We start from the raw sequence: 14997 nt of genomic DNA on the forward strand, positions 1-14997 counted from the left end.
GCGAGAGCGTTGCTGAAGCGCGGCGAAGAAGCACGTTACGCCAATGACCAAGTGTTAAAGGTCGCACAAAAAACAAAATTAACCAGCTTTCTAATTCCTACAGTCCTTCTGGGACAAGTTTTTCGCTCTTTTTACGGCCACCCGTGCCCTCACAATGATTGCGTGGCTTTAATTTGTCATGCAACCACAGACAAGAAGCGGAAACGCACTATTTTATCTCTGTTACGTTTCCTCCTTTCTTCCCATTGTATTTTCAACAAATCTAGTGCAGATATGTTTGTTATATCTGAAATGTAAACATTATAACTACGATACGCAAATATCCTTGACAATTGAACAACTGAAGCAACGAATAAAAAACACGTGGCATAAAAAAACTAAGTCTACTTTGTTACGTCATGATATACCATTCTCGAAATAAACAATAGCCTGCTGACTTTAAAGTGAAGTAACCTTTGGTCTGTCGTGGTTTGTTGTAGAAAGTGTGCATTAGAACAAATACGAATTTCCATTAATTAAAATGAGGCAACAGCCCCGCAAAAATAAAACTCTGTCCAGCATATTGGAAAAATTAACCTACAATGTGTCAATGTAGTAGAAAACTGAGTTGTTCTGCGAAACAGCGGCAAATTTACTCTTGCTTCTTGACACGATTAGTTAAAGGTAATGTTTATGTCAATCACTGTACAAGCTTTGCAACGATATACCTATACAACACCCTCTCTTGAATAATAGCTTGTGTTTGAAGTAACGCAGATTGTATTTGTTTGCGGTATATAGCAATAATCCATTTATTGTCTAAGAAATTATATTAAATTGCTGCAAGAACTATTCTGTCCGTAAAAACTGTGCTTATATCTAATATTTTTGCTCGCAAGAGCAATTGTTCAAAAATTTGTACTCAAGTAATGTGTTACAAATAATTTTAATTTTATATCAGGTACAAAAGAATGTTTCCTTTAATTTTTGAATTCAAATCTAGTGTGTTTAATATGGTTGAAGATGGTTCTGAGCAACTATACATTACTGCACAAAACCTGATATAATTAGGGCATAGCCAGGTTTTCGTGCCACAATCGTATTTCGAAAAATATTACAAAAGTCAACAAACAATCTTTGAGCAATTCGGGTTATTAATATTTATTTCAATCATTAGTCTGTATTTTTTTTGATATCCCAAATTAATTAACTGTGCTCTTTAGCCCCGTTACTATAAACAACATAAACGCGTCATGGAAATGCGCTCCTAGTGGTTACGCAAGAAAACAAATGATTGATAATGTTTCCGATGCAGCAAAAGCAACTTGGTTAAAAAATGTGCACTAAGTTTTGCAATTGTTTAATTTTAATACGTGTTTATATATTTTCAAAATAGCCAAAGAAAATTAATAATATTTATTGCTGCTAAACGTTTCTGAATTACAATATATTCAAAATGTTTTTATTCTTCTGTTGCGGATTAAAAATCTTAGTGAAGTAAACACGATCAGCTGTTGCGGTGAAAATCGCCGATCTGTGCATTGAATTTAAGCATGAACCCTTTTATATAAGTTTGGCTGTGTTTTATGAAACAATGGGTAAGTTTTATAATTCAGAAGTGCATTTTCATTAATATACTCAAACTTTTTGTGTTTAAAAGTGTTGGAGATACTTGAGGAATTATTTAAACCAGTTACATCCATTTTTATTGCAACTTTACTATTACCCTTCATTGTGCTGTTGTGATCTGTAACAACTTAACATACACAAAATTACTTTAATATTTAAAATATATATTGCAATAAATATGAAAAAATGTGTAGTTTGTCCTCCTTGCACGTTTTACGAAATTTTATCCAGAAAAAAATCTCTAACAGTACATATACCAGATTGGAAAACTGTGATCATTAATTGCAAGGACGATTTTTTACATGTTAATGCTAGTTTATTATACATGAGAAACTGTAGTTTATACTCAAGGTCAGGGATTTTCTGTTCTATGTCCTATTTACAACTATAATTCAATTCTCAATCTGAGACCAATGTATAGCCAGTATTATTATGTATCTCTAGACCAGTGAGTCTTAACATAATTTTTACTTGTTGTTGCCCATTTGATATTACCAACCACTTGTCGCACCCCTTCTGACACAAATGTAATCAAGTATTTATGTAACCAACCTCAAATATTCAGCCTCAGCATACCTGCTTGGAATATTTTTTGCACTCCCAATATTGCTCTTAACCAAATATTAAAACTGTTTATCTTTAAAATCCTTCCTGAAATGATTACTCTGTTTATAAACAACTAGTATACATTGCATCACCATTTTTTTACAAACCTTATATTGTTTTATCTTAGCTGACTGCCTCCAAGTCTCTGTAAATGTGGCCAGTACTGGAAGTATCCCAGATGTCCTCATATCTGCAGTCGGTGGCACTTTGGGAGCAGTGCTTGGTTTGGTTGTTGGTCTCCTGATCCTAAAATGCTTTTTCATTGACATTTTAAGGCGATACTTTAAGAAAAAACCTCATAATGTTGCGAAACGATTGGACCACATTGAAAACATTTCCTCAAGAGACCAGGTAAAGAACGTTTACCCGATCGATGATAAACAAAACAAAAAAATTTCAAAAAACTTTGGCAAAAAATGTGCAGATATTTATAGCAATCTATAAGTTTGTTGTGTTACATCTTTCTAATTGACTCTCTTTTGGTTTACATGCATGATATGGAGACTTTATCTTTTACACATACATATAGAGTAAATTTAAAAGATAAATATACTTCAGAACTTGTTCAATCAAGATTTGGTTTGTCCGAATTTGGTTAAATTCTGGATTGTCTAAAGACCTGTGTTTCAAATCTAAAGCTGTGTAGAGTGTAGTAAGTGGGATATCAGAAGAATCACTTTAATTAAAGATAGCTAACACAGCCTGAGAACCAAAAGGCATTGTAACATGAGTTTTCAACCTTAGCACTAATTATCCGAAAAGCATTGGATGAATTGACTAACTTCATACATGCAACTCTAATGGCAGTTAGTTGTAGAGTTAAACTGTATGTTATGAATAAATATGTAAATGAAATGTGGTTTGGGCTTGGGGTCTAAATACAAGGTAAAAGCATGAAAATCCACTCAAATCTGGATTATAAAATCTAAACTTCCTACGAATTAGGTGAATTTCGTTCTAAATATATTGAGTTATACTGTATAATGAACAAACATATGAACTGTTGTAAACGTCTGCATTTTTGAGACCGCATAAAATGCTGTAGCGAGTATGTAGACTTGGCAAAATTATGTTAAATGTTTGGTGTGTTATGTAAACTCTTTCTATTTCAGATGATTTTAAACAATCATTGTACACAGGTGCAGCCACAGAAATCGGACAGATCTAAACTATGGTACCAAGGCACAAACATTTCAACATCACATACTGTTGAAGAACCTGAAGAAGAAGCAGATATTCCTTTAGTTGAACCTACTTTGCTGTTGAGAAGTATGAAAAAATTTAAATTTTTTGGAAACAACTTGTTTATCAATTGAGCAGATGTAGTTCAAAAATTATGTGACAAAAAAGCTACTAAGAAGTCATCTTCTGTTTCTGCTTAGAACACCTGACAAGCGGACTAATTGATGTTGTGATGGCAAAGTCACTTGAGATAAAACTGCATGAGTTGAAGACGCAAGAAGATTGTTATTTACAGAGCATGCAAGCAATAGCTTGGGAACACAGACATACTTGTTTATTGCAGGTAGATGCATGTCTGGTTAAAATTTGTACAGTGAAGAGAAAACACAACAAGTTATCAAAATATGTGATAATTAATGTATTTTAGACTTTCAAGATGATTGTGACACAGTATTTTAAAAGGGAACAGCTTTCCTCTCATGAATTCACACAAATACTCACTGCTGCTGAAAAGGTATTATAGTTACGTTGTCTTGTAGGCTAGAACCAAGACACACACAGCAGTTTAATTACTGTTTTAAAGGAAAGTGTCCATGATACTCTATACTTACACAACCTATAGTCAAATAGCACCAGCACGAAATACTACTTTATGAAGGTTTTCTTCATAAAATTACTTTTTTCCAACTCACTTCTTTCTTTGCGTAACGTAGGTGGAGAGGAGACACATATTGTGCAAATATTTTGTTGTTTAATGCAGAGGTTTGCACGCTCATTGGGAAGATATTGTCATTGTATCTATGACGAACACAAGAGGTTAATCCAGGCAACAAATGGATTGGATCGCAACATGTTCAAAGAAACATCACAAGCAGCTTACCAAATGGTATGTTACCATTGCTAATAACATGTTATGTGCAACATGGCCCCTTGAGTTGTGTTGACAACACTTTTAGAGCATTCACCGCATTTGGTGCAGTATGATAATTGATTTAGCTGGATTGTGTGGAAAGGATATTTAGTTTGGTTCTGCTACTCTCACCATTATTTGGTATAAATATCTGCATAACTCTGAATAAGAAGGCTAATCTGCTGTACCTACTAAGCGAACATTTCAAACACACTGTGTTCATTATCAATGCTGTTATTAAATAACTAAAGACTGACTTTAGCAGTGGCTCTGATAATGGACACAATTTTGTTTGTAACATTTGCTCAGCATGTCCAGCATCTTAGCTTTGGCTTTTTAATTTGAATAATCAGCATTGCTGATTTGCATGTTGATGTTATTATGATATGCAATGTTAGGTGGAGGACCTTAGAACAATATGCAGCAAGTTTGAAGTGGACATTCTGGATGGACAAGACCAAGACACAATCCATTCTGGTCTTGTTAAAGTGGTGGAAATGATTGAAATGAGAATCCAGGCTCTCCATGACATAAAATTGGAGGTACAGGAATAATTTCAGCACATTACAATTTTAAATGGATTTCGGTCAAAGTTGTATTGATTTAGAAATGGCTTGAGTAATATGAACATTTGCATTTCTTATGAACTTAGTCAATTGCAGTTCTATTGTTGTAAAAATATTATTTACATTGAATATTTATTTTGGGGTAACAATAAAATTTTTAAATACATAATGCTATTTGAAAAATGGTGATATATATTAGCAATGAGTTACACAGAAAACGTTTTGTTGTAAAACTCAATTTCCTTGAAAATCATTCAAAATTGTTTAGGATATAAAATCATTGAGTCACCGGAAGTTGCTTGTTGTGCAAGCTTACCACGGAGGTAACATCTCACTCTTGGAAGCAATGAGGTAATGCAAATGCTGGTAAATTCGCAATCTCTGCAATTCCTAATTTGTCATGTTAGTGGTTTTAGTCTTTCGAGTAATCACTCCCAAAGAGTTTGTAGAGCTGTGAAAACTCACTTGTTGAAATAAAAGTTAACATTCTATCCGCTATGGTTTATGTTATGTAAGGGAGGTAGTAGCATTTAACAAAAAGTATCGGCACCATTTATAGCGCACCAAAATGCCACAGCTGTTCTTAGGAGCAACCATATTGTTTTTATGCGTGATATGTCGAGACAGAACTGTCATTAAATTGACAATTGCTGCTGGGTGCTGTACATACGCCACAGAATTCAACGTGATTACATATTGGGAGTGAACTTATTTAATGCGTAATGAAAACCGTTCGCAACTTCGCAGCGGTTTTCGCTAATTCCCTTGATCCGTCATGATGTCCATGATTAGTTTCCAAGCACTGGTGGATAATTTGTGATCAACTGCAACGTAATTTCCTTACTACTGTATGTAAACATGCGGGGTCGAATCCAGTATTTTCAGGTGGGAGTTGCGATGCGAAACTCATAGCGATTTCTAGGGAGGCGTTGGCCTATTGCCAGATCCGCCCCTCTAAACGTACTGAATTCATCCATGTTGACTGTTATTCAGGACAAGAAGAAGTTACATGGAGACGATATTACAGCGTCTTGCCAAAGCTGGTCACGTAAACCAAGAAGACAGCGGGCGAACATGGAATGAGTTTCGAGTTGCCATAGAAACGGCATTCGACGAAATTTCAGCCCGTAAGTCCAGTTACGCAATGCATTAATTACTCCGAATGTATTTCAACGTCGTTCCGAATGTATTTTACCCCTAAAACGTAAATATCCTTGTTTAAGGTGCGTACTACAACGGTAGAAAATGCTTATGACTTTTTTTTTCGCGTGCAACCCATTATGAACCTTTGCCGTACGTCATGATCGATAATTACATCCTAAAATGTACAGACAGGGCGAACCTGTCACGTCATGCTTTCAAAAACCACCAACGCATGCGCGTTAATCTTTCAAGCCGTTTTGCGCCTTTATAACGGTGCGCGCAATTTGAAAACGGGCGAATTCCTTTCGCGACTTATAGTGGTGCAGACAAATATTAGTCTTTCTTAACAATGGATCGCGGCTTCGCGGCCCACAATGGAATTTACGACAATCGTTGATGGTTTAAGGGGGCGTCTTTTAAACTGCCTGTAAATACAAGTATCGCAGCGTACGTTAAATGCCCGCCGTTAATAAAATAGTATACCTATACTCCCCTGTTTGCCATCGTTAAATAGATGGCGTGTAACCAGGTTAGCTCAAGCGGCATTTTCCCGTGCACTTACCCTGTTTCCAGGCCAACACTTGCAGTCTCTTCCCACGCAAAATATCGAACAGTCTTGGGTATATTGTATAAATATTTTATTGCACTACAAACGCGAAAGATTATTGAATTTCTTCAAATGTTTGACATTTTCACGTTCCTATACTGGGCCAGTATAAACCAGCAACCCTTGCCCATTTACAATGTGTGTTGTTGGGCACGTTCCCGTATAGTTTCCTACAGAAACCACGCAATTGAAATTAAGTTGGGTTTCCAAATCCTGACATTTGTTAAATTCGGATTTTCAAGGTGTTTAGTATAAAGTTCAATCGGATTGAGGGCTATACAGACCAATACAGGTTAAATAAACTGACAAGAATGTTACGACTGCGATACATTCTCGTGCGCTTAGGTTTGATGTTGTATTTTTTCCAAAATATACAAAGGGCCAAATGTCAGTTGGAGAAACTTATAATGCCCTTTTTAGGCGAAATATATTTTTCTAAAAAAACATCCACCATCTGAGCAGTCTACAGATCACTTTCCTAATTTTAACATATAATTATATTTTTCGATACGGGGTGCGACCAACAGCCTGCTAGGGCATTTGGTTTCAATTGATTCAGTTTTTTTATTGTGTAATCACGTATACAAAGGGTGTGTAAAGCCTGTCAATACGTCCATATGCATTCAGACTCGGAGGGGGCACTGATGAAACTACAACAGCAATCGGTCGAACAACGCAAATCAACTTTCCAGCAACTAGAAATGGGGCAAAGTAAGGCCGTACAACAGCTGCTCGATCGTGGTGGACAAAAATTCAAGATCAGGAATTTTTTGGAGGTGAGCGCGCAAGTGTCAAAGTCACTCGCGGTTTCTGGTTTTGTGCTTGAGTGTGTGCGCTACGATAAGGTTGCGCGTATTTTTAGCAAGTTCACAATCGATACCCATTACGTGTGTTTGACTTACCGTTAAACCCAATTAACGTATAACGGCGCTGTCGGAAAAGAAAGACGCTCAACAAACTGCAATTTCCTTTCTGCAATCAAACGATAATCCGGGACATCGCGAGGGGTGAACTTCGATAAAACGATAAATAATTAACCCAGATTCCACGCAAGTTCAAGAACTCCCAAACGTCACTAAACCTTCACAAAATTTTCGCTTGGGGTTACCATAACGATCGCGGTGCTATTGTGCAGGTCATCGATCGAGCGAACGCGTATCTAATTTCCTGTTATTCGATGCCCCTTATTTACCATTGCAACCTGTATTAAATATTGGTTGTCAAAATAAAGGGTGCGCGCCTTTGTAAAACACAATGCACAGTGCGTCCCTTGTGCTTTACAAAATCTCTCTCAGAAGGACGACCTGTTCTTGTTAGCGTTTTAATGCCCCCTGTGTGTTGAAACTTAGTCCGAAAGTTGCATGAAGTTCTCGTATACGCGTGCTGGACTTGAATTACAATGACATAAATTTAGTGCTCAAAGAATGCACCAAGTTTTCGTGTAAATATTGGGGCTTGTATTACAATGACTTACATAAGTTTCAACGCAGCAATACTTCACAACGCTGGCAGAATTTCACGAGAGGGAATCGACGGCTGCACACGAGATTACCAACAACGAAGCAGCGAAGGCGGCTCAGTTGCAAAAGGTACAAAACAGTCAAGCCAGCCGCCCCGGAGTAACCTGCTTAACCCCGAGCCCAGAAGGGACTCACAAAGGCCTTACGCATTTAGGCGTAGGGTTTTACGCTTAGGTGGAGCGCAACGGTGTCATTATCGCCCACACGCGGTCGGTGCCGTCAGCATGATTAACATTTTTGGGTTACGATAAGCTAACTCGCGAACCCGCTGACCCCGGTTAAAGGTTATGTGGCTTTTGGTCCAGTTCGAACGTTTTTTGTGCTCGAATGACATTTAATGCTACGCCTCTGGAGGTATTTTTTGTGTGTTTTGAATTGAAATTGAAATGTCAAACCCAGTGTTGCCTAACCTGTACTCTTAGTAAATTTACACGAACAAAAACCGCGAAACTGAATTGCGATTCATTGTTATGCGAATCCAAAAATATTCAAGTGGAAAAACTTGCATGTTTTTTTGATAGTGGTAAATATTCAAATATAATGACATTTTGTCATGTTGTAAACAATAGTGCAAATAATGTGTGTTGTAAAAACTTTTTTCATTGGTCCCGGTTAAGGAATCCTATTGTTGTGCAACATCGATTTATTTGCACTGTTGCCAAGTAACGTGTCCCGAAAATGACCATTCCCGCCCGATAACGGCCAATTTCCTGTCACCAAATCGTTTGGTGACGTCACTTATCGCTAGCGCACGTCAAATTCAATCCCAGTTTATCCGACAATAAACGGCCGGACTTTGGTTTCCTTTAGGCCGCCAAGCTCAACTTGTCGGCTCGATGTGACGAGGCGCAGGAAAGGCTTCTGTTGGCTCTGGTGGAGAACGGGGCGCTCGGGGTCGATACCGCGCGCCAACTAACCGAAGAGTTGCTGGCAAGAACGAAAGTAAGTTCACTTTCCTTTGCTCATTGTATGTTGCAAATACGGTAGTAAATTGGTGGTGTTTTCAGTGTGATGAGACCCAGTCTCTTGAAGTTGCGTACTGTACAAAGCATCAAATTTGGGTTAATATTGATTTGTACAGTGTATTCCTCTAAACCAACAAAATCACATCTGCACGCGGCTGTAATATGTATTTAAATTGCTATCAACCACCCGACACTTTCTAAAATCGCCTTGCTTGCATTGTTGTTTAAATCGACTTTAATTATGGTCCAACTGTCGCGTTTTCGTGCACGTGTGACAATAAATTACTGCGAAAAAGGCACAATTGTCATCTGTTTTTTTACACGTGATGTAAAAAAAACTCATATCCGGGCGTAAAATTTACCGCGGGGTGCTGACAGCAAGCCGACGAGGAAGTGTCGGCTGTCAACATCGCCCAATCCAAACTCGTTGAGCGAGAAGCCAAACTGACCGGGGAGATCACGTGGAACGGAGGGGGCGTGAACGGTCACGTGACGATGGACGGCATTACGTCAGAGCATCGGAAGATCGCGAAAAAGTTCTTGGAAGAAGTGAGCTATCTTGATGACAGGTGGGTTCATGTTTACATTGGAGGCTGGTGGAAAGTAGTTCAGTTTATGTTTACATACTGCATGTTCGACTTACAGTTACACTTTAAAGTTAAAACCTATAAACAGGGAAAATATACCCTTGACGAAAAACTGTGAATGCCTACCTTTAAATTCTTTAATTTTTGTGTACGTGACTACATGCGAAACGTAAAAAAAGTCGACACAAAAACTCAATTTTTCAACACAGCGATCGGACAGCTTCCCTCCACGAATATGACGTCGGTGTGTTTCTCTTGCGCAACCTAGCGACGACGGTTCGTGAGCATGCTTTTCGAACGTTTGATCGACAGTTAATGGATCACCAAGTTCGAGCGATATCGCATATTCGCGGCGACCAACAACTAAAAACCGACGCAGACATACAGGCTCTGGTAAAATCCGGTTTAAACTGGTTTGTTTTTGTGTTTGAGTTTGGTTTGACTGAATACAAAATTTTAACACACACTTCTATACCAACGGACCATCATCAAACATTTTGAGCGCATGCCTTCAAAACATGTATGTCCTGTTTTTTTTGCAGGCGCAGAAACTCGGCGACATGCGAGAAAAACATTTCACTAAATATGGCGAATTATACAAAGAAACAGGAACGCTGCTTTACGATACTTGGCTCAAACAGCAGGTAATATCTTGCTGTTGCATGCATATTGGATCCCTGATGGTAAATGAGGAGGTTATCTTAATCAACCTTGTTTGCAGGGTTAATGTGCGGGTTTAATAAAGATTGCTCTATAGATCATTACGCTATTAGTTGTCTGCTTACAGTAGTTTACACTGTTTCGGCCTTTTGGTCTCAATAGTTCAGCTGTTGACTGTTGCATTAAATTATAGCTTTGCTTCCATGGAATGATTGGTGCTACAGTTGATGATGGAAGTATATGCAATATAACAAACGCCTAACCAAGTAACTAAAAAAATTGATTTAAGCTAATTCCGCTTAAACACTAAAAAATAATGACCCACTATACTGTCAAAATACCCTTTCAGAATTCATTCGTGTGTGGAATAGCCGCCAAAAAGCTGGTGACAAACTTGATCGCTATGGACGAAGAGGAACGGCTTGCAGGTCGACTGATGACAGGCATCAAGGTAAGATTGTAGTTGGTTTCCAGAACGTTGACAGAGTGGGGCGCTAATGCATTCGCCAGCATGTCCCTTAAAACAGCTGCTCGCAGCGAAAAGATCCAATGCTTGTTGGTGATAATTTCGTTGCCGGCAAAACACCATTTGTTGACAATTTTGAAATTTTTTTAAGCAGTTCATTCTTGAACGATTTTATTTGCAAAACCGACAACAACTGGTTCCAACTGGTTTAGATTTTTGCAAAAACTACAGGACTTCTTATCATCGTGGCTATAAATGGTCTGCGACCGCTGATAATCTTAATTTGAATCCCCACACATACATTTTAGTCATTTGTTTCCAATGCAATTGCATTCACCACGCTATATGCTTCGTCACCGCAAAAAAAACATCTAACCATATAAACTGTCAAAAAAATGTTGTAAAGCCGGATTAGAGAAATCCTGAACTCTGCAACTTTTTTTCGTTAGCGAGAATTTGCCGCCACACTTCGCCGTAAGGAAAACTTCGACGAAGCCGAACTTCAACCTTTAGTGGAAGAACACCGCCACCAAGTGGGCGAAGTCGAACGCAATCTACGTCAGTCGCATGATCTTCAGTTGCAGGTAGATGTAATATAACTCACCAGTTCCTTTACTTACTCAATATCACAACACGTATTCACCACACAGATGTCTAAGGAGCGTTTAAGTTCTGCTCAGCAACATAAGTTAATGAAACTGCATGAAAAAGATGCACGGTTGTTGAACGCTAGACCACAAAGCGCTTCCAGTCTTTCCATACCTGAGGTTTTGGACAGGTGGTAGCAAATATTGATACATTTTTAATTGGTAACAATAATGTATTTTTTCAATTATCGATGGACAAAAGTTTTTGTTTAGTCGCGTAATTGAGGTTCTACGTATGATAGTGGCACGGAATTATTTCCTACTTCGGCCCGGACCCTGCAATAACGGCTCGCCACTAAAGCCAAAGTTGGCTAAATGGGCTTTTCTTTAATAAACAGCTAAAACGACGGTAAACATGCATATCTTATTAAAAGCCAATACAGCCATCGATACTCGTTTCATTTTGCCACACTCCCAACCCGTACAGCACGACCCCCATCTCAAAACTCGCTCGGTCGTACCCAAAGCACCGCTTTGCCCCGGCCAATTAACCAATCAACGTACACGGAAATCAATGGGGCGTAACGGGACGACGTGGCAAACATAGAAAAACGACAAAAGTGTGAATATAAAGTGCGAGAAAAGATGAAAACATAAACAAAAGTGCGATGGGAAGAGTGATTTAAATAAACAACACAGGTGAACAAAGAAAGCATAAAGAAAAGAATTAGTGTCGTGTGTCGTTTTCGTTTTCGCTACAATAGTCATCCATCTTGCAGGCGCATAGAACACTTATTTATGTATCTTATGGTGTAGAACAGTTTTTCCCAAAGTTTTTGTCCCTAAGGTTATTTAAAATGACAACGAAACTCGTAACTTTCGAAACCTCTAGTAAACCTAAAACTTAATTGTTGGCCTTCTCATGTGATTATCGCCCAAACACTTAAAGGCATATTCCGCAGTTGTAGATTTAAGCAGATTAGTAGCTCATAGAAACCTTAATATTTTATTGTGGAACTAACTTTGGATAACGTTGGTGTAGGTTATCCTAACTTTCAAATTTACCACGTCCGAATAAAGTAGCACACTGTGCATTTCGGTGCATTTTTGAAGTAGAAATCTGGCTTACCAACTGTTTCTGACACATTACTTATAGATTACTTGAACAAGCTCGCAATCAGCGTAGGATCGAAGGTCTAGAAAGCGAGGGCGAAATGGAAATGGCGAACCACGTTTACTCTCACCGCCTCGCCTTCTCTCGAACTCTCAACTCGGAATTGCAGGTAAATGACTCTCGTTCACCATCTAGCGGATTTTCACTGTTGTAAATAGTTATAGTGGACGTTCTTTATCACAACTGCAAACGGCCACTGTAAAGCAAGATATAACTTTTTATTATTTTACAGAAATTGGACAAAGTTTTCTTGTACAAAGTTGGTCAAGCAGCGAATTTGAGCAGAAAGCAATTTATGCAGTGTGTCCGCGACGGTTTGCTGTCTGGTGAGTTCTTTTGATTGTGTATGTTTTTCTTGATGTTCGGCTTTGTCAAAACATTTTTTTTTAATTTTTCACAGTCTAACAGTCTAAAAAACTAAAACATTAATGAGGTATTTGATTATTTCGTAATGCAAACATTTCTTCTTATTACAATTATCGGTATCGGTTTGAAACTTGTTTTTTAAATGTGTTTTAATGGATTTCAATATACCCAACAATGAGAATGTTTACATTGCAACATTAGCAAAAATTTGTTTTTCTTTTTTCTTGCTGTTTAATCGTTTTCAGCACTCCAGAGGTAGAATCGTCCAATCGCATTTACAACACGAAATTCGAAGAATAATAAGAAATGTCAAATTACCTCAAAAAACATCTTTCAAGAATTAAAAGATTCTTAGAAATGTCATTTTAAAACTATTCTCAGATCCGCCTGTGTCATTCCTAATATGCGTGGTATGATTTGTAAACAACCTATTACTTTTTCTTTGTCAACAGCGTCGGCATCTGATGAGGTAATTGCCGCGTGGACACAAGAATTCTCGAGACTCTGGCCTAAACGCGGTAACATTTTAGGAAGGTCAACATCAAGGGCGGAATCAGTCAGGTGGGCGCCTGACGCGGGCGTCGTGCAGAAGCGTGGACGCAAAGGTCGCAGTTTTCTCAAGCGCGTGGCCCACGCCCAAACCTAATAATCCATGGCATGAAAGCTGTAACCCTATATTTTCGTCAATTTCCTTGTTTACATTTAGTTGAGATTTTTCGGTGGTTAAACGCATAAAAACAACATCGTGATACAAATGTTGACACTTTGCACTTTTTTGTATTTAAACTCGTATCTAACACAGCCGTATTTTTTCGTATAGTGGATTTTTTGCAGAGTTTTGTTGCAATTGTTGTACATTACACAAGTTGATTTATGCTTAACAGTCGTGGTTGATTTTCATCCAAGATAAATTCTGTTATTGTCGTGCAGTTCGTTTTTTGGTGACTACCACTGCATTTATTTCACTGCGAAGATGACTAATTGACTCCCTGGGCATGTATATAGTGATGGGCGTTTTTAATATCGTGTTTACTGAATGTGTATACTGCGTTAAAACTTTTGCAGTCCCGAAATTTCATTAGATTTTATTACTGTCAAGGTTGCATAATGTTTCTTGTCCTAAACACAGGCATGTCTGTATATTTTACCAACCTACACGTTTATTTCATTTTGTCTCATTTTCTTTAGGCGCTTCCAAATTCTAACGTCGAAGTAAAATTTATTTTGTACAAACGTTGGTTTTTGTATCTTTCCTTGTATAATCACGCAGGTACACCGAACAGGGATGAACATAGCCAAAAAAATTTCTTGATTAACAAAAAAACAGTTCTGTGCCGCACTTTCGGTTGTTCGGCCAAAAAACAAACAGGTTTCGTTCTTATGGCGAGCGATCATTTACCCTAATATTAACCGCCTAAAAACGTGTTTATGAGTAAAGTGGTTTAAACCAGTGTTTCCCAAATGTTTTATCCACGGAACACTTAGGGTTATTTAGGTAGAAAACCCCCCTTCAAAAAACGTGAAGTTAACCAAATTTACCCCTTTTACTTGTTTTTTCGTTTCTTTTTATTTTTTACTTTGTTCAAATGTCTACTGCCCAAACATATTTAGCAGTGTTTACGAACAACTCGTAGAAAACCAAGACAAAATGTTATTTAGACAACAGGAATCAGCCTCTGCTCTGCTTGGTGGTACCGCTGGATCTGTCTGTCTATTTGAATAAGTACAGAGACTGACGATGGCATTTCTACGATATTAATATTTCTGTTGATTTTGATAATAAAGTTTTTCATGGCATCCACTTTGGAAATCGTTGGTTCAGAATATATACGACAACACTTTTCAAATTCCTAAAATCAACTGTTGCCGAACGCATCGCAACTCATCACGCAGGAGTAGCGTCAAGTGGCGGCCAAGTCCCTTCGTCCGGGCCGCGATTATAAAGCACTGAAAAGTGATATAATATCCCCCCCATTGCCCATACACGCTTTTATTGTCGCAATGATTTAATCTGGCGAAGCGATAGGACAATGGACCGTCGTCGATTCGA

The 14997-nt window shown here is 38.1% G+C and overlaps 1 protein-coding gene across 1 annotated transcript; it reads left to right on the top strand.

The window, feature by feature from the left end:
• The first annotated feature begins 1500 nt into the window (after nucleotides 1-1500).
• LOC145894197 (uncharacterized) lies at nucleotides 1501-14174 on the top strand. Its single transcript, XM_082982692.1, has 21 exons — nucleotides 1501-1577; nucleotides 2342-2565; nucleotides 3354-3483; nucleotides 3597-3739; nucleotides 3824-3910; nucleotides 4157-4282; nucleotides 4705-4848; nucleotides 5141-5223; nucleotides 5866-5999; nucleotides 7250-7398; nucleotides 8113-8211; nucleotides 8953-9084; nucleotides 9486-9676; nucleotides 9904-10087; nucleotides 10237-10338; nucleotides 10704-10805; nucleotides 11270-11404; nucleotides 11471-11598; nucleotides 12564-12690; nucleotides 12814-12907; nucleotides 13400-14174. The coding sequence occupies exons 1-21, from the start codon at nucleotides 1574-1576 to the stop codon at nucleotides 13591-13593; spliced, it is 2712 nt and encodes a 903-aa protein (XP_082838818.1). The 5' UTR covers nucleotides 1501-1573; the 3' UTR covers nucleotides 13594-14174.
• The last annotated feature ends 823 nt before the right edge of the window (nucleotides 14175-14997 follow it).

This window comes from Ascidia mentula, chromosome 3 (genome assembly GCF_947561715.1).
Source record: "Ascidia mentula chromosome 3, kaAscMent1.1, whole genome shotgun sequence".
Lineage (NCBI taxonomy): Eukaryota > Metazoa > Chordata > Ascidiacea > Phlebobranchia > Ascidiidae > Ascidia > Ascidia mentula.